The sequence below is a fragment of the Carassius auratus genome, chromosome 9 (genome assembly GCF_003368295.1).
Source record: "Carassius auratus strain Wakin chromosome 9, ASM336829v1, whole genome shotgun sequence".
NCBI lineage: Eukaryota > Metazoa > Chordata > Actinopteri > Cypriniformes > Cyprinidae > Carassius > Carassius auratus.
Genome location: NC_039251.1, coordinates 18885833 through 18910001, shown reverse-complemented (window position 1 = coordinate 18910001; position 24169 = coordinate 18885833). Strand labels below are relative to the sequence as shown.

General features: G+C 36.9%; 2 protein-coding genes across 11 annotated transcripts; both read right to left on the bottom strand.

The window, feature by feature from the left end:
• Window positions 1–406: 406 nt before the first annotated feature.
• LOC113108628 (immunoglobulin-like domain-containing receptor 1) lies at window positions 407–6003 on the bottom strand. Of its 3 annotated transcripts, XM_026271857.1 has the most exons (9): window positions 5129–5819; window positions 4920–5048; window positions 4244–4414; window positions 3977–4126; window positions 3484–3603; window positions 3254–3400; window positions 2510–2635; window positions 1542–2419; window positions 407–1095 (listed from the first exon to the last, which is right to left on the bottom strand). In XM_026271857.1, the coding sequence occupies exons 2-9, from the start codon at window positions 4975–4977 to the stop codon at window positions 1057–1059; spliced, it is 1689 nt and encodes a 562-aa protein (XP_026127642.1). In that variant the 5' UTR covers window positions 4978–5048; window positions 5129–5819; the 3' UTR covers window positions 407–1056. The 3 variants fall into 3 exon arrangements, with proteins under 3 accessions (XP_026127642.1, XP_026127643.1, XP_026127641.1); XM_026271858.1 differs by lacking the exons at window positions 4920–5048; window positions 5129–5819 and adding an exon at window positions 5871–6003; XM_026271856.1 differs by having other exon boundaries at window positions 4920–5819.
• Window positions 6004–6081: 78 nt separating this feature from the next.
• LOC113108627 (immunoglobulin-like domain-containing receptor 2) lies at window positions 6082–23966 on the bottom strand. 8 transcript variants are annotated; one of them, XM_026271848.1, is made up of 11 exons: window positions 23820–23966; window positions 20763–21092; window positions 19244–19363; window positions 15502–15558; window positions 12217–12363; window positions 11967–12131; window positions 10703–10816; window positions 9928–10129; window positions 7997–8660; window positions 7485–7506; window positions 6082–6628 (listed from the first exon to the last, which is right to left on the bottom strand). In XM_026271848.1, the coding sequence occupies exons 1-11, from the start codon at window positions 23863–23865 to the stop codon at window positions 6579–6581; spliced, it is 1917 nt and encodes a 638-aa protein (XP_026127633.1). In that variant the 5' UTR covers window positions 23866–23966; the 3' UTR covers window positions 6082–6578. The 8 variants fall into 8 exon arrangements, with proteins under 8 accessions (XP_026127633.1, XP_026127634.1, XP_026127635.1 ...); XM_026271849.1 differs by having other exon boundaries at window positions 9928–10126; XM_026271850.1 differs by lacking the exon at window positions 7485–7506.
• Window positions 23967–24169: the final 203 nt, after the last annotated feature.

Sequence of the window (24169 nt, the reverse complement as noted above, 5' to 3'; positions counted from 1 at the left end):
GCATAGATTATGATAGAAACAAATTTCCTTTTTCCTCTATTAGCTGACATGTGCTGGAAACACATAAAATTGAAGCTGAAAACTGAAGCTGCTAGGCCCTTCATTGCCTGAGCTATACAATTTCAAACTTCAGTTTATAAAAATAAAATAAAAAAGCGCCTTGTTTTTTTCCCTATTTATTATAACACAGACAACATATATAATCATTTTTATCAATTTCAACAGTGTTTTATGTAATTTCAAAGGGTTTCCGTTAAAATGATACCAAACTTCTGTATTTACACCTCTGCATGTAGCAAAGTGAAGCTTTTTAATTTAGGTAGGAAAATGGAAAACGTAAATTCCCAAAATAGCATTTGAGCTTAATAATGAAACATGGGAAAATGTAAGAACTCTAGTCTTAAAAGACTGTAAAAGGTTACTTTATTGCAGGCAGTGTTTACATAAATTCTCAGTACATGAGAAATAAGAAGATTTAGTTTTTGTTTGATTTGGTACCATTCATATAGCTTTTGGTTATGAGTTAGAATGACAATACATATGTACTCGTAATACATACTCAAATAAAAAAATCTAAATCATCCCAAGGATTGTGAAAAGACAAATAAACCCACCAAATCAACATTAAAACTTATCCAAACATAGGTAAACTAAAAGTAAACAGAGAACCTAGATGAACCAAAGAGGTTCTTTATGTAAAACCTTCAGCTGAAGTCCCTTCAATGTTAACGTCATCTACAAACTGTACATTTTAAATACCAAAAACCTTGCTGTGGTTAATAATAAAAAAAAAGTACAGTGAAAAGGTACACATTTTTTCAATTGATAAAATGACATCTAAAAGTAGAAATAAAACACAAAATAAAAAGTAGAAAAAGATGTAGTGTATTTACTATATTACAGGGGTCTTTTGCAGGCCATTTGCGGTTACTGCTTAATTATTGTGCTGAAGTACACAATTGGTCCCAATGACAGTAGTCCAGAAGACATTCACTTGTAGGTGGTGACTGGTGAGTAATGAAAGATCAAGTTAGAAATGAAGGACAAGCAAGGGACTCAGATCACAGCGGTCATACCACTGTGAGAGCTTTTATCCTGTAAAGAAAAAAAAATTATGATTAGACAAACCGTAACAATTATTTACATTTATTCTTATTCATTTGGAAGACACTTATCAAAAGTGACTTAAAAATACTATGCTATTTTTTTGTTCAAACCTCCATTTCAGCAAACCAAAAGCATACTTTCAAACACAAAAATAAAAATTGTCATTTATTCACCCGCATTTCATTCCCACGCTGTATGACTTTCTTCTACAGAACACAAAAGATATTATTTTAAAGAATATGTTTTTGTTCATACAATAAAACGCAAACAAGCCGAGACATTTTTCAAAATATCTTCTTTTGTGTTATCAGAAGAAATTAAATCATACAGGTTCTTTTTGGGTGAATGGTTCCCTTTAAATGTGTCCTTTTTGAGACCACAGTATACAATCACAGCTTCTTAGTGATGAACAAATCATAAATCTACATTCTTACTGAGAGGTGGTCACTCCTCCTGCTGTGGCCAGGTAAATTATCAATGGTAGAATAAGCTGGTGGTTTCTCAGACAATCTCCCTTGAGATTGCTTCCGTTTTCTAAAACTGTCCTCCTCGTCTGAACTCCAGGAGCCTCTATGTGGAGAAGGCGAATAGCTCCTGTCTCTGCGGTTTGTCGCGTGCTCCAGCTCCTCCAGAAGCTCCGCTTTACTGCGAACACGTGGATGAGACCTATCCGAACCCGAAACTCCCCTACGTCCTGATGAACCTCTCGCTCCATGCCTGTCGTCCAAGTCTGATTCGTCGCTGTAGCTGCGCTGTATCTGTGTCCCTCTCCGTGAAGATGACGGCTCCCTCCAGGAATCATCACGATGATGACCGTTGCGGTTTGAGCTACCACTGGAATGATTTGATAGCCGTTGTCTTCCACCATCATTGGTCCGCCGAAAGCTCTGTTTCGCTCGGCCCATGATGGGAGGCAGCTGGATGACCCTGCGCTCCACACCTTGGACACCCATCTCATCCAGGGCTGAGAACATACTGGGCGGCCTGGCTGATAAAGGCATAGCTTGGGGTATGGGTTGAGCTGGTGGAGTTGCATATTGGGGTTGTGAGGCCACATATTGATGAGGAAAGCTTTGTAACGGGACTTCTGTGTAGTAATGTTGAGGCTGAAGCATTGGGGCAGCCATATCCATCCCTCTTACTTGGTTCTCCAGAAAATCTAACACCTGGTTATTAACACGTCCACTTCCATTTATGCTGCCGTTTGCATGGTATCCATGGGGAGGTACGAATGGGAGGACAGGTTGAGAAGGATGAATGACCATCGGGGCCATGGGAAGGTTGTGCTTGGATGGAGTTTCTGAAAAAGACCCTGTGGAGGACAAATTATGAGTGTCAAGTCATTACTGATCAGAAGCAGCACTACATAAATAAGCAGATTACTAAATGTAGTTATACTGACCTGAATACAGTAAAGGGTTCGCTTGAGAAGATGCCTTTGAGGCAACTGGGCCATAGATGGGCTGGCCATGGAGCCACAGTACCATTGCTTTTTGAGCATCACGCATCATCTTGTGCTGCATCACCGCTAAATAGACAAATGAACATGGAAGAAATATTTCACTATGTTTTCTTTTTCAATAACATTTAATTTTATAGGATGGACTGTGAAGAAAGTTACCTGGTATTAGAAGACAACAAATTATTAGAAATATTTTTATTATTTTAAATAATACTTAATATTATTTATAAAATACATTATGTGGTATTTTCCTAGTGCACAGATTATTTTTCCACATATTATTATAATGAACACTAAATTATAATATGTTATCAATATTATTGTTGCTTTTATTCATATTATCATTTAAAACAATACTAGTATTATTATATTTATTACTAGTAAAATAAATTTTTATTTATTTATAATGCATATTTTGTAGTATTGTCAATCTACTTATTTAGTTTTCATTGTCAAAAAGAAAAAAAGTTTCATGATATATTGCATTATTATTGACAAACTAATCAATTGTTATGCAGAATGTGATTTTGTAATCAGTAGACATTTATTTCAAAGAACTGATATCCAGCAGAAGTAGAACACTTTGAATAATGTAAAAAAATTAAATATTGTAACATTTTATCCGGTGTGATAAATGCACACACAAGGATACTAAAGTAATAAAGAGTCAATGCACGTGGATACCTTCTTCTGGGCAGCAGCAAGTGCGTGGACAGCAGGGACAACGGACATAGCAGCAGCAGTTCTGAGGACAGCACTGGCAGCAGCAGATACAAATCAGTATGAGGAGGAGCAATCCACCGAGGACGATGAGCAGCACAGTCAGCCAGTCTGAGAGGAAGAGGGGGTATGACCAGCATCAACATCTATAATGTTTTTGTGTTTAAACAAGTCTTCAGTGTGCTGATACTTACGATACACAATGAGTCTAATTTCTTTATCGGAGTCTCCCACAACATCACCTGCTGCATCGATGGAGCAGAAATACATACCATTGTCCCACCACATCACCTCATTGATAACCAGGTCAGCATCTGAGAAACAAATACAGAAAAACTAAATTACTGGCTCTTGTTAGTGAAACCTAAAACAAGAAAATATAAATAATACATTGTAAAGAATTAGCTATATATTTATATGATGTGAGATAAAATCTAATTAATTAGATTTTCAAACCCAACTTTTGAGCATGTAATAAATGATTTCCTACTTTTTGATCATACATTTTAGGAAGCCTGTTAGGATAATTATAAAAAGATCCTACACTGAGTACTTCATTTTTTATTGGGTGTTTTTATTGGGAGATTGACAACTGGTATTTTTATAAGCATTTTATAGAAGTGTTCTGCTATACTAGTAAAAATCTGTCATTGATTTATGTCGTTTCTCCTGCATGTCCAGACTCACTGTTTTGTATGTATATTTTGCGATTTTGATATTCTGATCCCAAAATAGCTTCATCAAGGCCTCTTTTCTGAATCACTATGCGGACAGTGCGCTTACTGTCTGGACAGTCATTGGCTGGGTCTTGCTTCAGACCTAGAGCTGCTTGATATGCTGAAGAAAGAAAGAAAGAAAGAAATGTACATGGTCACATCGATCACCACATGTAATCCATTCAGACAAAAAAAAAAAAAAAAAGCCTTCTATATTCAGTTGATCTACACCACTCACCAGCTGAGTAATATTCCAGCACTGGATCCAAACAGAAGGACTTGTATCGCCATGTGACCAGAACATTTTGTGGGTTTGCAGAAGTGGAATAGTCACATCCTAGAGTGACAGAAGCAAACAACATCGTGCGTCTCTCTGTTTGAGGAACCGTAACCTGGATAGACAACAGCTCTGAGAATAGAGGGAGAGGGATCAGTTAACATACTGTTTGCATCAGTGCTCCACACTTTCTGTCCGACAAGCTTAGCATTACTTTTACAGTACTTCATTTAATTTATTTAGTTAGTTAGTTAGTCAAAAACCATGTTCAGCAAAATAAATGTTTTAAAGCAGAGCATAACACAAATAACTATATTCACTATTTACATTTTAAAACTAGCCTACATCTATTCCTGTACCAGGCCTGAAAATCTTTATTTTACAAATCCTTACACACAAACAAAATCAAGTATCATTAAAACATAATATTAACATTCTGGCTGTTATGAAGCTTGTAAATCACGTGATCAGGATTATCTGCCTGTCATGTTTGCACCTGTTGATGATTACCCTCGATACTGAACTTACAGAATTACCAGAAATGTTTCAAATTCTTTATTCTTAGTTGTATGTCACTAAATGAAACTCCTAATATTCCTGTTTTAAACCCTCAGAGTTATTTGGAATGCCGACTTACCTGATGGAAATACGCAGAGCACGAGCGCAAACACCTCGAGCTTCAGAGTTTCTTTCATGTTTCTCGGTTACACGGAAGTTTTTTTTTTTTTCTTTTTCTTTTTTGTATTTTCCGAGACACAGATAAATCCTATATTTGCGACACAAACAAAAACAGACGATGTATGCTGGCCATCATGTCATCGTAAAAAATATATCCATATATTTTACCTAAATTCTCTCGAGTCAGTGTAAACACTCCTTTGCTCTTGGAAGTCTCCCCATTCCACGATGACGTCACAGACCACACCCACCAACAGGTGCACAACATGTCATGTTACTTTATTTAAAGTTATTAATTCATTATTGTTCAAAATTGAAATTACTTTTCACATTTTTATTTTTGTAAATATGTTTCATCGCCCAAAGTATAAGGATATTTGCGTTATTTACTTTATTCGATGGAATGAAGAAATATGTTTGTAGTTATTAACATTTAAACACTAGGGGGCATTCCAAGTCTTCCAACGTTCTATGACAATAATTAAAACCCATGTAAAACTGACCAACAACAGAATCTAACCAGATGTGGAGACCAGCAAACAAGCTTAAGGTAAATTCGTCTGTGTCCTTTGTGTTTTTAATTTAGCTCTCAGAAAGGAACGCTGTTTGAGGATGTAACATTAAAATCATGCTATCTTTCCAAAAATTTACAAGTAAAAAAAAGTAAATTAATTCCAGCTCTAATTATGAAGCGCCGCGGTGTTCTTTCAAAACTAATGTAAACTGCCACCACCATAATATTCATATGGCGGGCTATGTTTTTGTTTACTATAAAGAGTGTAATCATCCTATTGGCGGGAAAGGATGTTTTATTAATCGTTAATAATAACTTGAACTATTATCTATCAACTATAGTACAGTGTGAAAGAAAGCGACAGATGCAGAGATCTAAACATAAAGCACTAAACACCTGCGAGGGCTCATATCAGATTGGTTCCTGCAATTGTAATCTCATCCTGGAAAGAAACATCCTTTCCTTTTCTGTGTCCTGTTCAGTTTCCTGCATTTCCAGCAAGACGAAAGAACCAAGTGTTCATGCCCTGATATTGATGATAAAGAACAGGAATATAGTTTATCATGAATACACAAAGTTTATCAGAAAAAAAAACAGACAGCAAGTGTTCATATCAAAGTCATTATTTTAAAACCGTACAATACAAATAAATGGCACATTCTCAAAAGCACAGAAGCATCATTCATGCTTCCCTCGAGAGCAAACTGATTAACACTGACACAAATGTACAGTACAGTGCAAACAAAGGCAATGGTGATACTGAAATATCAGAGACAACGTCCCATTACAGTACTGAAGATATACAAAATACCAAGGAATGTTTAAAGCACTTGAATACCATTTGAATAATTTAAAGTCATTTCTAAGATATTTTTAGTGCAGCGGTAGACTGAGGATTAATTAAGGAAATTTGTATTTTTTATTATCAATACAGAAAATAAAAACTAACACACACACTACTTTCTTGCCCTTGACCAGCAAAAGTTCCCAAGCTCTACATGCCTGTGTGATCCTGCATAAAATGTGTTTTTCTGTCAGTTTGATGCTTAGTGTCTGGGGCATTTCTCTTCAGCTGGATGGTGATGTTATTAGTATGATGTCAGTTCAGTCTGATGACGTCACACAATTAGTGAGTCTCTGCTTAGATGAGTGGTCTGTTAAAAAAACACCAAGAGCCACACATTAGACACCCATTAGACACCCATTAGCATGATGCGTTTGCAGATGCGTTGTTAGTGTGCCAGTGTAATGCTATACTGTGAGCCTATTATAGTTAGTGATGCCTTTTATGATACAATCAGGTAAACAGAACAAAAACACATAAAACCTGCCTGAGAAATCAACCGGTTTGATCATTGAAAGCGTCCTTTCATTTACATACATTCTTTTAAAGAATACAGTTTACATTTCGGCATACAAAAAAAAATTACATACTGTATGGTTAAAATAATTTCATATCAAAGAGTCCCTCTTTGGAAAACAAATGATATATAAGAAGTATAAAATAAAATATAGGCTGACAATAGAACTTAAAATATGTGTAAAAAATGTAATTTTGAGATAAAATAAGAACAACAGACACACTGTGAGATGTAAAAATCATAATTTTGAGAGAAAATGTCACAATTCTGAAAATGTTGAGTTTATTTCTATATTTCATTATTGTATACACTGCCATCACTGGAGTCAAAATACCGTAAACAGTAATATTGTGAAATTGTTTTAAAAATGACTACATATTTTAAAATGCAACTAATTCCAGTGATGGCAAAGATGAATTTCCAGTAACCATTAATCCAGTCTTCAGTGTTAACAAAGCTGTGCTGCCTAATATTTCTGAAAAATTGTCAGGATTTTTTTTCTGTGATAATTTGATAATTCAAAAGAACAGCATTTATCTGAAATCAAAAAATGTCTCAACATTATAAGTGTTTTTACCATCACGTTACATCAATTTAATGCATACTTGCATTATAAATATATTAATTTAGAAATAAAAATAGTACTGACCCCAAACTTTTGAAAGGTAAGTCTGAAAAGGGAAAAAAAAAAATCAATCTAACATATAAAACGTATAAAAACAGGTAACCTCAAAATAAACATAATCATTTTACCACTCAGTCTAGTAGCACCCTGTATTTTGAAGCTGTAACAAGAAGTTTTATTTTTTTATTATTGTTTCCCCATATACCACATTTATCACAGGAAATGGGATTGAGAGAGATGTTGCAAGCTGGATTTGGCCTTGCATAACCCAAAAGACCACAGGTCTGAGAAGAACATTATATCTAAAATTACTTGATGGCTATGTAAATATATGGCGAGATGAGATGTTTTTTTTTTCTTTTTGACAACATACAGCTTGATTTGAATGATAAAACACTTATTTGTGCTCTTGTGAGACTTTACATTTCATATTAATGGAATCTCAATTATCTCTCAATTATCTTTTTAGGCTTGAAGGAAGTTTGTTCCACCCTTCAATGTACAGAAACCAGGGCAGATGATTATAAGTAACTCACCAGTTTCCTGGATTTGTCCCTGTCCTCCCTGTTCTCCTGTAATGTATGGGACAGTCCATGGGCCGGACGTGTGTATGAAAAAGGCCGCATGGCAGGATCAGCAGTCCTGTACCGTTCCCTCTCTATATGCGCTTCAGTCCTAAACCTCTCTGCCTCCCTCTCAGAGTATGGAGGTAAAGGATCATCCTCCTCGGGGCGATGGCTTGGTGACCTGCTGTTGTAACAGTCACTGCTCTTCTTAGAACTGCCTTTTGAGGGTGTGTCACTGTCATCTTCAGCCCTCCCCCCTCGCTCTCCGTGGCCCCTAGCCTTGCGCTCCAGCAGAGTGTTCAGGTAGGTATCGTCATAAGACCTCTGACGAGCGAGATAGCGTTTGCTGTTGGCAGTGTGGTGCCTTTTTGGCGGGGAAGGTGGTGAGCCTCGACGGCGCCAGTCGTCATCGTCATCATCACCTCGAGAATACCGTGGCCCATCTCGGTAAGACGTGGGATGGTCCCGTGACCTTGGACCCATTTCAAAGTCATGCTGAGGTCCACGAAAGTCACCTCTCCGACGACCGTGTGGGCCGTATGACATCGCAAACTCTTCCAGCTCATCTAGTGACCCTGTGCGCCCCCTAGCATCAAAGGCTTTGCGGGGCAGGTGCTCAGAACGACAGTTCCATCTGCACAAACAGTCATGATATTATTAGTGCACACCTATATACTTTTATACACACGCACACACACACACACACACACACATATATATAAATATATATATATATAAAATTTTAAATAACTGTTTTTTTATTTTTTATTTTTTATTTTAGGCCAAGAGAGCTCAGCGCTGCGATTTAAGACATCACTTGCAAACAGATAAATCACCAGCAAATTAAGAAAACATCTGCAGTTTGACAACACATGTGCTGTAAATACTTGCAACACAACCAAATACAGAAATGTGCTGCAAATACACAAAACACAACCAAACACAAAACACAATGAAAATACACATAAACACAACCAAACACAAAAACACGATGAAAATACACAGAACACAACCAAACACAAAAACATGCTGCAAATGCAACACAACCAGACACAAAAAAAAATAGCACAGACCACAGTGGGGTACCCTACAATGCTTTGGTTTTATTATAGTAATATTAGTAACCATGTATTGATTATTTGTATAACCACAAGTTGTACAAATACCATGGTGAAACTATGGTTAGTGTGGCTAATTTACCATGGTTTAACTATAGTAACTACTTTTAATTGTATTATTTTTATATACTGTAATAAATAAATCTAGACTATTTATATATTTTAATATTAAAACCATGATTAATTTTGGTAAGGAAAGTTGTAAAAGTAGCCAGCTTACATTACGTTTCAGTTACAGTAATTGTGCATTTCGTCAGCTTATTTAGGCTAATAATATAAAAAAAATCTAAGGAATCATATAATCAAGATGTTAAATTAACAAAAATTGTAAATTTCAGAGCAGACTTTTATAAGCATGTCCCAGGTTCTTCACTTGTTGCGGTTCCCTTAAACATTTCTGATGTAGTCTGTGTCGCGTTTCTGTTTTTGGTTGTGTTGTGAGTATTTGCAGCACATGTGCTGTCGAACTGATGAAGATGATTTAATTTGCAGGTGTTTTTTCTAGTTGTAAGGGTTTTTTTATTTATTATTATTTATTTTTTGCATCGCATTGAGCTCTCTCAGCCACCGTAATTTTAATATATTTAAAAATGTTATTTATTCTTGTGATGTCAAAGCTAAATTTTCAGCATCATTACTCCAGTCTTCAGTGTCACATGATCCTTCAGAAATCATTATAATATGCTGATATGGTGCTCAAGAAACATTTCTCTCATGTTTCCAGATTTGAAAACCCCTGTCCTAAATTATTAGGTCATGCACACACACACATTTGAATTGTACCTGTTGTCATGCTCATCCAGAGAGCGATTGCTTTGATAATGTGAGGGGCGAAGCCCATGGCCGATCGATGCTGTTCGAATATGTGGCTCATCCATGTGGTCATTGATGGGTGCGAGTGCCTTCCTCTGGACCTGCCGATAGGTCTGCCTGAAGTCTACGTCACCGTCATGCAGAGAGCTCAGCTCTGATAGGCTGCCAGCTGCTGACACAATGAAATCATCATTACGGATTTTCTGGATGTTTTGTCATTGCAGTAACAAATCTGTTGTCATTATCTGTAATATGCAGCAGAAAAGCTATCTTTGTGAGAAATTTTGAACTTGGTTAGAATATTATGAATCATCTGACTTGGACAATCACAGATGGGTTTTAAAGGGATAGTTTATCTAAACATGAAAAAACTGTCATCAATGTTACATTAGTTGTATGGACAAAAACAACTGAAACATCCTTCAAGACATCATCTTTTGTGTTCCAAGGAAAAAAAGAAAACAGGTTTGGAATGACATGAAGTCCGCAATGATGACCGACTTTTATTTGAGAATCAACTGTGCCTTTAAGATAAATGTAAAAGACATGCCCACTGTGGAGTGTTCAGATTGGAAACAAACGATGATGATGATGATAATGATGATGATGATGATGCATTAGACATGCCATCAAGTGTGTTAGCTGACCACTGGTAGCTTAACTCAACTCATCTCAAATTCAGCCTTTCTTTTCTTATACAAACAAAATCTGTGTACAGAAAGATGCTCACTGCATACAGGCTTACATGGATGACCGCCCCCCTTGGTAGAGTGGAACTGTGCCAGGTCCCTCTCTACGTAGTACACAACCTTCATAGCGTCCTGACACTGACTGGCCTGGAGTCGATAGCCACTGCGCACTGTGGACATACACACATGACCTGTGTGTTTCTAGTGTGTCCATGTTACTGTACCACACAAACAGCTAATCATTTAGGGTTAAGCCACTTGCATGTAAAGCTCACACAGTACTTAGTTAAGCCCTTAAAGAAGCATGCACATGTACTAGATTTAGGCATTTTTTGCATTTTGGGACAAACTCACTTAATTTAGCTTGCCATAGCCCTTATTCACATACCAACTGCAATCCAACTCTGTCAGAGTAATGTAACTATGGAGGATAAGAAGTGCTACTAAAAAATAAATTAAGAAACTATACACTATATTAATTTAAATTTGAAAAAATGAACAGACATTTGAGAGCCAGATTTACTAACAGCTTGCACCAATGCAAACCGTCTTTTAGCATAAAAAAATGTAGCCGCTGACCTTATTGCATATCGATTTGTACAAGATTCCCTTTCAGATACAACATTTCAGGCACACAGAGGTTTGCACTAGTCAATTGAATGGTATTTGAGCCATTATTTAATGCCCCAAAAATAGCATGTCTTAATTTAAACAAGATGATGCTCTTGGTAGATAGCATTGTGGACACAGTCTGGCTGTGTTTTTTACTTCGCACATTATCAGTAAATCACCTGCAGAACTATCCAATTCCATCTGCCCTTTTATGGGATTGCACTCTCACACTAATTTGTTTTGTCTTTTTTTTTTAAATGATAGGTTGATACAGAAATCAATTAACATATTAATAAATATTAATTGGTCAATCAAGAATAAAAATGCCATTCACTTGTGGGAGGAACCAGTTACCCCTTCAGTGTTTTCAGCTGAGGGCATTTTTACTTTTTGTTGATACACACATACATTGTGAAACCATACACCATCATCACAGACAACATAACTGCTACCTTCACAATGACCCTTTCACAATCTTTAAAACATTTTAAATACTCTGAATAGCCCGAGATTAAAGTTACAGTGTAGCTGAAGATGATATTAGTTGAGTTTGCTTTGAGTTAGATGATGCAGACTTGCTTCCGTCATATGCAGTTATGCAGTGCATGTGCAGATTCACTAGACAGACTTCGGACAGATGTGTTCAAAGAACAAGCAAAGACATTAAAATATTAATTTAAATGTATATGCTGTTTTATTGTCACTTACCTCCAGCTATATTGTTTTCTACTGAAGGAGCCAGTACAGTCAACTTGGGTTCAATGCTGGATGGTGCGGCTGGAGGGACCACAGGAACACCAGGAACGTAGTAAGGTTGATACATGGTAATCTGAGGAGGTTGGCCGCTCTTTGCCATCTTCCCTGCTTCATATACTTTAAAAGGCAAATGGTAATGTTTTTTTCAGGTTGTGAATACGGCCAAAGTGTGTGTAGTATTTATGTGTGTTTGTGTACTCACAGTGTTTTGGACAGCAACATGTATCAGGACAGCAGCAGCAGCTTACATAACAACAACAGGAGTGAGGACAACACTGGCACCAGCAGATCCCAACCAACAACAGAAAGAGCACACTACCAAGGACAACAACTCCCACAAATGCCCACTCTAAAGGAGACAAAAAAAGACTCATCAGGAAACTTGGATTCCGTGGCAAAAGCAGATCCTGAAGGAAGTGCTGCCCTGAAATAATTTTTGCTCACAGGATATGAAGTCTCTGATCATGACCAACCACAAAGGGAGAGCTTGAATGATGCACAACTTCTTATCTGGACACTCTATGGGCCTAATGATGAATTTCCTCTGGGTGTGGTGTTAAAATTCCAGCAGTATACATTGCAGACCTCTTATTCAACTCAAGAATGCTCAAAATGATATGCCTCTGAGCCCGATTTGGGTAGTGAACCGGACATAAACAAATAATTTTTTTTAAAGAAATGTACGTTAACAGACCACAATAGCAGGCCTGGGTTTAAAAGTTTTTCCCAGTTTGATTTCAGGTTGCTTACATCTGCACATCGACATAATGTTAAATATCAACAGAGCTTAAACTTTGCAGTTAATTTACAGGTGCATCTCAAAAATTTGAATATCGTGAAAAAGTCATTTTTTTGTAACGTATTTCAAAAAGTGAACCATTCAAATATTCTATATTCATTACATGTAAAGTAAAACATTTCGAAAAAAAAAATTGTTTTAATTTTGATGATTAAAGCTTACAGCTCATTAAAGTCAAAAATCCAGTATGTCAAAATATTGGAATATTTCCTAAAATCAAAAGAAAGGATTTGCAAAACATAAAAGTTCAAGTTCTTTAAAGTATGTTCATTTATGCACTCAATACTTGGTCTGGGCTCCTTAAGCACAAACTCCAGCATCAGTGGGTTAAAGCGATCAGCCTGTGGCACTGCTGAGGCACTACAGAGTCTTCAGCTCGTCTGTATTGTTGGATTGACTGTTTCTCATCTTTTTCTTGAAAATATCTTATAGATTCCATATAGGGTTCAGGTTCAGGTCAGGCATGTTGGCTGACCAGTCGAGCACAGTAATATCATGGTCAGCAAACCACTGGGAAGTGGTTTTAGCACTTTGGGCAGGTGCTAAGTCCTGCTGGAAAAAGAAATCAGCATCTGCATAAAGCTTGTCAGCAGATGAAAGCATAAAGTGCTCCAAAATCTCCTGGTAGACAGCTGCACTGACTTTGGACTTGACAAAACACAATGGACCAACACCAGAAGACGTCACGGCACCCAAATCATCACTTTGGAAACTTCACACTGGACTTCAAGCAGCTTGGATTCTGTGCCTCTCCAGTCTTCATCCAGATCTTGATTTCCAAATGAAATGCAAAATTTACTTTTATCTGAAAAGATGACTTTGGACCACAACTGTCCAGTTCTTTTTCTCCTTAGTCAAGTCAAGTCAAGTCACCTTTATTCATATAGCGCTTTAAACAAAATACATTACGTCAAAGCAACTGAACAACATTCATTAGGAAAACAGTGTGTCAATAATGCAAAAGAGGTTAGCCCAGGTAAGATGCTTCTGATGTTGTTTCTGTTTCAGAGGTGGCTTGGTAGCACTTTTCCTGATGACATCTGAGCATGGTGACCAGGGGCGCTGCACAAAATCCCGGGCCCTGCATAGGCAGTCCTAATGGGCCCCCCTCCCCTTGAAAATATATATTCCAGACTTTTCAAGGGCCCTCTCTTCCTTTGGGGCCCTGGTAATCAGTACTGGTTTTACCCCCAGTCCAGCGCCCCTGGTGGTGACTTTTGATGCACTGACTCCAACTTCAGTCCACTCTTGTGACGCTCTCCCAAGTGTTTGAATGGACTTTTCTTGACAGTATTCTCAAGCTTGCGGTCATCACTGTTGCTTGTGTACCTTTTCCTACTCAATTTCTTCCTTCCAGTCAACTTTGCATTTAATATGCTTTGATACAGTACTCTATGAACAGCCACCCCTTTCAGTAATGACCTTCTGTGACTTACCCTCTTTGTGAAGGGTGTCAATAATTGTCTTCTGAACCAATGCCAAGTCAGCAGTCTTACCCAAATCCCCCATACTGTAGGTATGGTAATGTAATTAAACTCAAATGTAAATATTCTCATATTTAGAGATACTAGATTTTTGACTTTCATGATAATCATCAAAACAGAAAAAAAATATTTGATATGTTTTCCTTTACATATAATGAAGCTAGAATATATGAAAGTTTCCCTTTTTGAAATAAGTTACAAAATAATATTTCTTAGATGCACCTGTATACACACACACGCACACACTTCACTAAGATTTTAGCTAATATATACTTCTTTATTTGCATATACGCTTTCATTTACAAAAGACCAGCTCATGAGCATCGTTTGTTTGTGAATTCTACTGCATGTTTTTGATTCAGTAAAACAAACCACTTTAGTCAGTTGTTAGTGAAACAGACTACACTGGTCTCACAGCACATTATTGCTTACAGCCTGCAAAGACTTTTATTTTTGATTTTATTTTGAGGTACTGTCTTCTTAGCACACTTGATTTGGACTGTAAACACAGGTGAAATATGACTTATTTTACTGCACAATGCAGGAAACACTGGCACATCGCCAGTCCTAGGGTTGGAATAAGTGACTCTGAGATCCAAAAATCTGTATTTTTACCCAACCTAACATAATACACTTTTAAAATGTAAAACAATAAATGTAAAAAGTGTTACTTTTTTATTTACCTAATTTTTTTGCCATCAAATATAGTATAATTTTATGGCATAAGAACCTACACAGTGAATGCATGTGTGACAGCATGTCTGCATTGCAAGCTAGCTGTGTGGTGCGATGCAGCAAAACTATTGCTCCCATTATAATCAGTGAAGCTGTGTTTAACACAAGTGGCTTAAAATAAAAAATAAAAATGCAAGCAATACTGCTAGCATTCTGAAAGAGATAAAGCTTCAGCAGAGGGTGGGATGTAAAAGTAACTATAAACAGTAACAATCGTGTGATTAGTTATTTAAAGTTATGCAGTATATAGTACAATCTGCAGTAATGTTATGCAGAATCAATCATTGATATGTCCTGTAATTTTAAATGATCTTTTTTATTATTATTATTATTTTAGAGGGAACAGATCAAATTGGAGCGTTTTGGATTTTGCTGAGTGCAGCAGAAAATGAAACAAGTGAACTGGAAAGGACCTGTGTGAGAGCACCCACTGAAAGGGACAGGAGAGAGAAAGGTATGGCAGGCATACCTGGCATAATCTCCAAATCAAACTCAGGCAGGATGTCATCCAGCACACCTGTCCTACCTGGAGAAGGGAGAAGATCAGACATAAACAGCAGCAGTGGGCAGCAGATGAAAGTTCAGTGTTTAGGGTTGTGGGTAAATGCTTAAATGCTTGTGTGTTAATATGAAAAAAAAGTTATTCTGTTAGTGGCTGTGGATCTATTAAGTGTAAGTTGAAAGCTGAATTGAAAATTTGATTTGTGGTTTTAAGCATGATTGTCGGTTCAGGGACTAAATCAAATAAATCAATAAAGCAAAAGTATAAACAAATTCTGCATCTGTATATTCAGTACCAGTCAAAAGCTCTGGACACACTTCACTGAATTTATGTTTCTGTTGATGTTTAAATACTTTAAAATTAGGCATGAGTGGATAGGACTTTTGTTCACTATATTATATTATTCCCATTCTTTCAGTTTTGTTACTTCATGGCTGTGATGGCTTCACTGTTATTCTACAGTGTAAAAATATTAAAAATAGAGAATGCATAGGTGTGTCCAAACATTTGATTGGTAGTGTAAGTGCTTAGGTGTGAGAATGTGTTTGTTTGAAGTCACTGACAGATAACAAGACAAGGGTGAAAGGTCAAACTTGTCCCTGGATGAGAAACTAATTGTAAGCCAGTGCTTTTTTTTTTTTTTGGAACATAATATTACTTGTAAGGATGATGTGTGACCATGCAACTGGTATATGCAAATTATCAAAGTAACACCTGAACATTTAAAGTCAAAGGTAATTAAAAAATAATAATAAATAACTAATAAAAGAGTTTAAAAAATAAATTTAAAAAGCTTCCAAGTCTTAACATCAAGTTATATATATATCCTATATACACACACACATAGTTTGATGTATGTACCATTTATTTATTTTTAAATAATAGAATTATACTGGATAAAAAGATGCAAACAGCAGCGATTTGGAAGCAATGAAAACTGATTTATAAAAATTGGTTAAGATCAAAAGAGCTCTTGTCTAAACATCATTTCTGTATACAGCTCAGCAACCGACAGTAATAATACGTTGACATGTTGCTGGTTCCCATGGGCTTATGCTAATGTAGATGTGTGCATTCGTTCAGTATTTATATCTGGCCCGAGCACAGATCAGGTTCACTAATATGCACTGACGGAGAGAAAGAGAAAGAGATGAGGTAGAGGGGGCTTCAGCGGGAGAGACAGAGGAGGAATATGGGAGACTAATTAATCACACAGCCTCATTAACCATCCACAAAGGGGGCAAGGGTACGTCATCACCATGGAGACAGTGCTGGCATTGTTTGGAATTAAAAGGTGTCCCAGAGCACTGTCCAATTACCTTTCAACAAACATCTTCCCTGAGAGAGAGATGAAGGAGTGGCCTTAGATGTACTGTCTGTTTTACACTGAGTGAACTTTGTCAATGACTGGCATTTCGCCAAAAAATCAAGAGCATTCTCACCACCTAAACTAGCCTCAGTGTTTAGCCTAAGATCCAAAATTTTGACTGTTTACAAATCCTAATGCAACAACTGTGCAGGAGATATAAACTTATCTGTTAAAATCGGCATAACGTCATCCTATATGTTTTCTAAACTAAACAATGAATTTATGCTTGTAATCTTTTAATTTTGACATTTCGAAATGAACTGAATAAAAGTTTTGGCACTACTCCCATTTCGTAGTGATTTTGTAAACATTCAAATTTTACAGGTCTGAAACTGGATGAGAGGTTGCCATAAAAATAACTGTCCCACTGTCAGAGCAGATTTATCCCTGAGTGACAGGAAGTGCTGAGCTGGCAGACAGGAAGAGGAGTAATATCCAAGTCCTCTACTCTTCTGCTAGAGTCATTAAACCAACCGTAACCTGAGAGCAAAGGGGACTTCACGAAGAGATGCAGAGACTTGAAAAGAGAGACAGGCAGAGATATAGGGCAAGCTGTGTAATATAATCATTATCAGACTTTTTAAAGGGCTAGTTCACCCAAAAATGAAAATTCTGTCCTTAATTACTCACCCTGCCATTAATTCCAACCCCGTAAGACCTTTGTTCATCTTCAGAACACAAATTAAGATATTTTTGATGAAATCCGAGAGCTTTCTGACCCTGTATAGACAGCAATGCTACTATCCCGTTCAAGGCCCAGAAAAGTAGTAAAGACATTGTCAAAATAGTCCATGAGACATCATTGGTTCAACCGTAATATTATGAAGTTAAAGGAATAATTTATGTGTCAAAAGAAAATACAAATAATGACTTTATTCAACAGTTTCTTCTCTTTGTCTTTGCTTTCTGTCTAAACAATGTTCTATCAAAATAAAGGCTAAAATGCCTAAATTAATTCTTTAAAAAAATGGATCATCTTCTATGTCAGTCTTAAGTCATTCTTTGTTCTTATAGCTTCATAAACTTAAGATTGATCCACTGATATCACATGGACTATCTTAACAATGTCCTCACTACCTTTCTTGGCCTTGAATATAGTAGTTGCATTGCTGTCTATGCAGAGTGAGAAATCGGATCTTAATTTATGTTCGAAGATGAATGAAGGTTCTTACAGGTTTGTATTCATCAATTGCAGAATTTTCATTTTTGGGTGAACTATCCCTTTAATGACCTTTATGATTTTTTTTTTCTTCTGCGGAACACAAAATAGGATATTTTGAAGAACTGAAAACAACTAAATGAACCCCAATAACTTTCGGTGTATAGACGGAAAAAAAAAAGATGACACACCTTTAAGAGCAAAGCATTTGCTGAAATGTGCTAACAACACTTTGCTAAAGAGTTGAGTTTCATTTGATGTTTTGATTTTGCACTAAAAATTTTTTAATTAATTTTACTGAATTATGAATAAAGCATTGTTAATTTTTACTGTGCAATCTCCTAATCCTAAGTATAAATAATGTTCCTTTCCTTGGAATCCACCACTAACAATCAAGAGCCAAACTGTAAGTAAAACATGACTACCCAGCATGTTTGATTGAATAGGGAGTGTCTGGTACAAAGTCTAACTTTTATCCACCAATACTCCAGATTATACTCTCCACTTCATAAACCAATTAAATCTTGATTACTCAGAGGGCAGCAGTGACTTCCTCCACTTCTTAATATCTACATAACACTCTCACTGATCCTCCTGTGTAAGCTCTAACCCTCTCATGGTTTTTTCTCCTCACCACACATACTGCTCGGCCCTGGCATCCCCTGGCCCCTGAAACCCCCTTCGTTCCCATGGAAACAGCTTAAGAAGTGGCTTATATTGCTCACGTCGAACACAGTCAGTTATTTACTCTTTGTCTAGCATGAGGCATCTGACTTTGCTTTGTCCAGCTGACACAGAAATAACTTCTGCTGTTAGGGTCAGTCTCACAGCACCAAACAAATTGTTTCTCTCGGCAGTGTTCCTGCCCAGGATGTGTAAAATATGTGAGGTTTTCCTGATCCGCCGGGACACAAATGAACAATAGCGTCCCTTATTAAGGATCTGAGCCCTGTCGAGAGGCATGCCCCGTTTGGTTGTCGTCATGGCAGCGCTTGTAAGTGCACTCAGGAATGGCATAAACAATCATTTAGACACAATAACCAAGCATGCACACATAAAAGTAAACATTTTTTAAGAACAAGGTCAATTTATTTTCTAAAACCATGTTATATAGACAACTGCAGGCTGTTTTTGTAGTGTTTCTTCCGTTTCTGAGAAGCATTTGAACTCATGAGACTCACCCTGCACCAGTAGCTCAACCTGGCCTTCATTTTTCCCTTCCAGGTCATCAGAAATTATCACCTTACAGAAATACACACCGCTGTCACCCCACTGCAGCTGTCCAATGCGCAGATCTGCTTCTGAAAAAGCCATAAAAAGTTTGCTTATAACCACAGTCTATGCTAATAACCCAAGCTGTTTAACTGACCATTCACAGTGTGATTGATTGACAGGTCATCCAATCAATCGGCCAATCATAATGCCGAATCTTCCATGGTTCCACAAACAAACCAGACAGATACATTTTAAATGTCTGTGGACTTAAACTTGAAAAATTGTGTGTATTGACGTCTTTCCGCGGTTGAAACAAGATACCTCCTAAAGTTCATTCAGGTTTATTTCATGCTATAATAGTAAAGAGACCGATCATTTTACATGCTGCATAAACTGAGGCGCTATAACAATCTGTCACAACATTTTAAAGAGCCATAAAGAGGAGAGGTGACTGGAGGAGGAAGAGCTTTGATGACTAACTCAGAGGAGAGGGTGTTTGCGTTTGATAAGGAAAGCCATGGGGGTGTTTTGTGAGACCTTTATGAGGTCCAGCCCCCTGAGCCCTCACCATTGTGCAACCTAGAAAAAAACAGCCCTATTTAAGGAACAGGAAAACACAACACAGTCGGCTGGGTTTCCTAAGGGGGAGATGGATTACACACAAGACTGCAGACTCAAAATGTAATAAAATAAGAAGAATTTAATTACACAGTGGCCACAATAAGTGTTTGGACCATTAAGCCAGAGTTAAATATCATTTTATGAATGTCACTGCATTAAATAGAAATATTAAATAAGTAGCATCTGCAAACAAATTATGCCAGACCTTTTTTTTTTTTTTTAGAACTGATGTCATTTTGCAATTACTTTTAACTTTGTGGCAGTGTGAACCAGTTCCCCTCATGCTCACACAGGTGTGCTAGCAGAGTAACCTTGTATAGTTGAAATACATTACATTTTGTGATCAAATAAATGCAGCCTTGGTGCACACAATTAACCAAACCAAAGTCCTGAATGGTACTGTAAATTTGACACCCCAAACGTTTCCAAATATCTACAGTATATTGCTTGAGCTGCCTTTATAAAATAAATTCCACTTTAGTAACTTTTATTCTTTATTTTTTTAGTGTTGCATCATGAATTTATCTAATCTTGATTTTATCAAATTGATTATTAGGCTGGAAAATTTATAATCCGTTTTACAGACCTTTTTTACAGTTTTGTGTTTGAGACTAACCTGTTGAATTGACTAGTTAATAAATGATCATGGAAGTCCATTAGTGAGCCATTAAGTTGGAATTTCACATTCCAGCTGACCAATGTTGTCATTTCGTGCAACTTATTTATCCGTAAACACTGAAAGGTTTATAAGGTTATGATTAAATTCAATTTTCTGCCTTATATTTGATTTAACTTCACCTCCAATCAATCTAAATATTTTAAAACTCACACACACACACTTAGAAGACAACAGAAACTCATTACTGTTAATGATGGAGATGTCTCTTCCTTTGTAGTGCTCTGCTAAGGTCATGGAAGATCCCTGTGCTGAGGCCACAATGCGGACGGTGCGGCTGTTGTCAGAGCAGTCCAGATGAGACGAGGCTCCCAGATCAGATACATGGACTCCCAGGGACTCAGGAAATGTGAAGGAATCCCGAGTACGGTCTGTACAGTAGGACTTGTACCACCACTGCACAACGGCGGTTTGAGAGGAGTGGGTGGTGTAATGACAGGGAAGAACGATGGAGGAGAACAGCATAGCAAACTTCTTCTCATCTTTCACATTCACCTGTACACCATTACAATTTTGCACTGTGCCAAAAAGAGAGAAAGAGATTTAATGAGAAGAAAAAAAAACAGTAAACGTTACTGAATGACATTAACACAATCACACTTACGGCTGGAATACACAACACAAGTCGACTCTAGCTGATGAAAGTCAGAGCTAGTCTGCAGATTTCACAGAAAAGAGTATGATATGCACAGACTTGAATTCATTAGCTATCTAGTGGGAGGATATCACATATTGTTTTCATTTGTCATGCATCTCCTTGTGTTTGGAACAGTGTTTTATATGGTCGGCAAGTGTATGATCACTAGTGTTTTTAAAATCTGTAAAGTTTGCAGAATAATATTTAAAAACATTTAAATACAGTGTAGAACCCTGTTTTGTGTGATGTTATTTTCTAGCAAGTAAATTAAAAAAGTATAGATGAGAACTTTGCCAGAAAGATGCAAATGTTAGTTTTTTAGTTACTGATAAACTTGTATTTGTTTTGTGATGACTTGGGTAACAGAACTGAAGGTTGAGCTTGATAAAAATAAAGTCAGCACTACAATTTGTGTAAAACTTCATTCATTCATTAAAATAATGTACTTGGCTTATTCTCATGCTGTAGATTAGAATTGGTCTTTAGAATTAGTTTTACACAAAAAGTTTATAATTAAATGGCATTTCAGCAATTCATGTCAAAATTCGGACCGTTTTTATTTAAACTACTGGATACAGTAAGAATTGAGACAGACTAAAATCACCATATTAAGTAAACACACCCATGAGCAAACAGAGTAATGCAAATTCCAAGATACAGTGAGCTTTCAGCAGCAACTGTAATGACTACTGACCTGTTCACAGTATTACGGTGTTTGAGTCTAATGGTATGTTTCATAGTGTCAGAGACAGGCATGTGATCATTACCGAAAGCCATTTCTCAGTCTAGGCCTACCCAACCAGTGGATCAAAAAAAAGAAGAAGATTTGCTCTTTTCGAGAATGCTTAGTCACACCATTCCAAAGGGAATTCACTTTATCAGATAGAGATTACAAGGTGAGATGACCTGAAAACAAATGCCTAAAAACATCTGGATCCAGTCAGTCAGCATCTGAATATGTGTGTGTCTGTGTGTGTGTGTGTGTGTTTCTAAGCATGAAAGAGTGTGTTTGTCTAGCTGTGTGTGGGAGATTATGAAACAGAACACTGGACAAAATCAGAGAAGAGCCTGCGAGGGTGATCTGCTGGTGTGAAAAACAAAGAGAGTGAGAAAGAAAGAAAGAAAGAAAGAAGTGTGAGTAAAGAAAGTTAAATTCCATGCTATGCAGGGGGTGCAGAGAGGTGGGGGCTGTCATTTTTTGGTCTCTGAGGTCACCGGCTCTGACTGTTTGATTGGGGTGGTGAAACTGAAATATTCTGAGAAAACTCTTACAAAAGATCACGTTGAGTACAAGTAGGGAGGAGGTCTCTCCCACAAACACAGAGATACTGTAACTCTTGTCAAAGGGTGGAGCACATTGCATAAAAATATACAACAACCAGTCACCACAGATATCTGGATGAGATCTTCACTCATTCATTGTTGCCTTAGAGGAAATGGAGCAACTTCCTGAGCATTTTCCAACTGTACTTGAGAATGATAGTGTTGCTGAAGGGAATGTAGGCGAGAATTCTGGGATACATTCATTAATGCTGCGTTCAGGGTAGATGGGGTCCTCCTTTTGTCCTCTCTGTTGCCTGTTTGACTCATTGTTTGCCATTATGGTGAACCCCCACCCACCCCCATCCCGGAGGGAGGGGGATGTTGAGGTCCCACCAATAAGACACACTCATTGACTCAGTCATCCATGAACACCCAATTAGGTTAAAGAGATTTAAACCAAGCCGTTACCAGCAGACAGTTTTACTTGATTATATGTGTTAATGAAATGCTGATGCTAACCAAACATTTACAGGGAGGCATATTACATACTATCACATGAAAATAGTATTCAGCTCTTTACCAGCTCAAAATAACTTTTCCCTAAAAAATGTGTGCACATTCCTTCTTAGTAGTAGCGTAGTTTTAGTTCTCAAAGTTGGCTACTGACATACTCATCATATATTGTTTTGTCTATGTTTCATCTACCCTTCAGGAACTGATACAATGCAGCTGCACTCCCTGACACACATTCCAGCAGCACTTCCCACAATTCTTTCCCACAATAACAACTTTGGGATAATAAATCTAATGCTTGTCTATGAGGTATAATTAAAGAAGGCTAGTTTAAACTCTAGTTGTGAAATCCCTATTATACATTACACAAATGCAAACATTTTATAATAATCAATAATAAAGATTAATATATTATGTTGAACAGAGAAACATACTGATTTAAATCAGAGTAATATATTTAATTATTTTAGTAGTAAGTTTAGTTTAGTAAATTTTAGTACTACTTTAGTAGTAAGTAGTTTATTTTAGTTTAAGTTAACTTGAAGCTCGTCAAAAGTTAGAAGGTAACGGACTCATTTAACAATAAAAAGTGTAAAAAGAAGGTTTTATTTGATTTTTAAAAAAGTAAAAAATATTATATTTGTAAATTGTAAATGCATTGTCAGTTGTAAATAGAAATGGATTATAGTAAAAACCGTCACAAGGACCCGTGATCAATCTAAAAATAAAGCCGGGCACAAGGTTTTCTAAGCTCTCAACCTGTTGCTTTGGTTGTGTGCCCCAGTTTTCTGTATTTCTATATCGCGGTCAAATAGAAAACAGATCAACTCACATGAAAATAGCATGAATACAATCCAGAATCTGTGTAACAAAACCATGATCCAGTTTAGCGCGGTTTAGTTTACAGGTATGTAGTCCATCTTCTCCCGGACTGTTATTCGCTTAATTTCATTTCTGTCTGCAGCGCTGGTGAGAATGAGCGGACTGTACCACTTTATTAAAAGGGGAAGCGACTGTGAAAATGTAACATTTAAAACTAACATATCAAAAGATGCTGACCAGTTGTTGCTGAGTTGAAAACAAATAACGAATATATTTTTTGTACCGAATGAAACAGATGTCAAAGAAATGTTAGAAACTACTTTATATAACAGCCACTGAAATAGTCTCCCATTTCTTTTA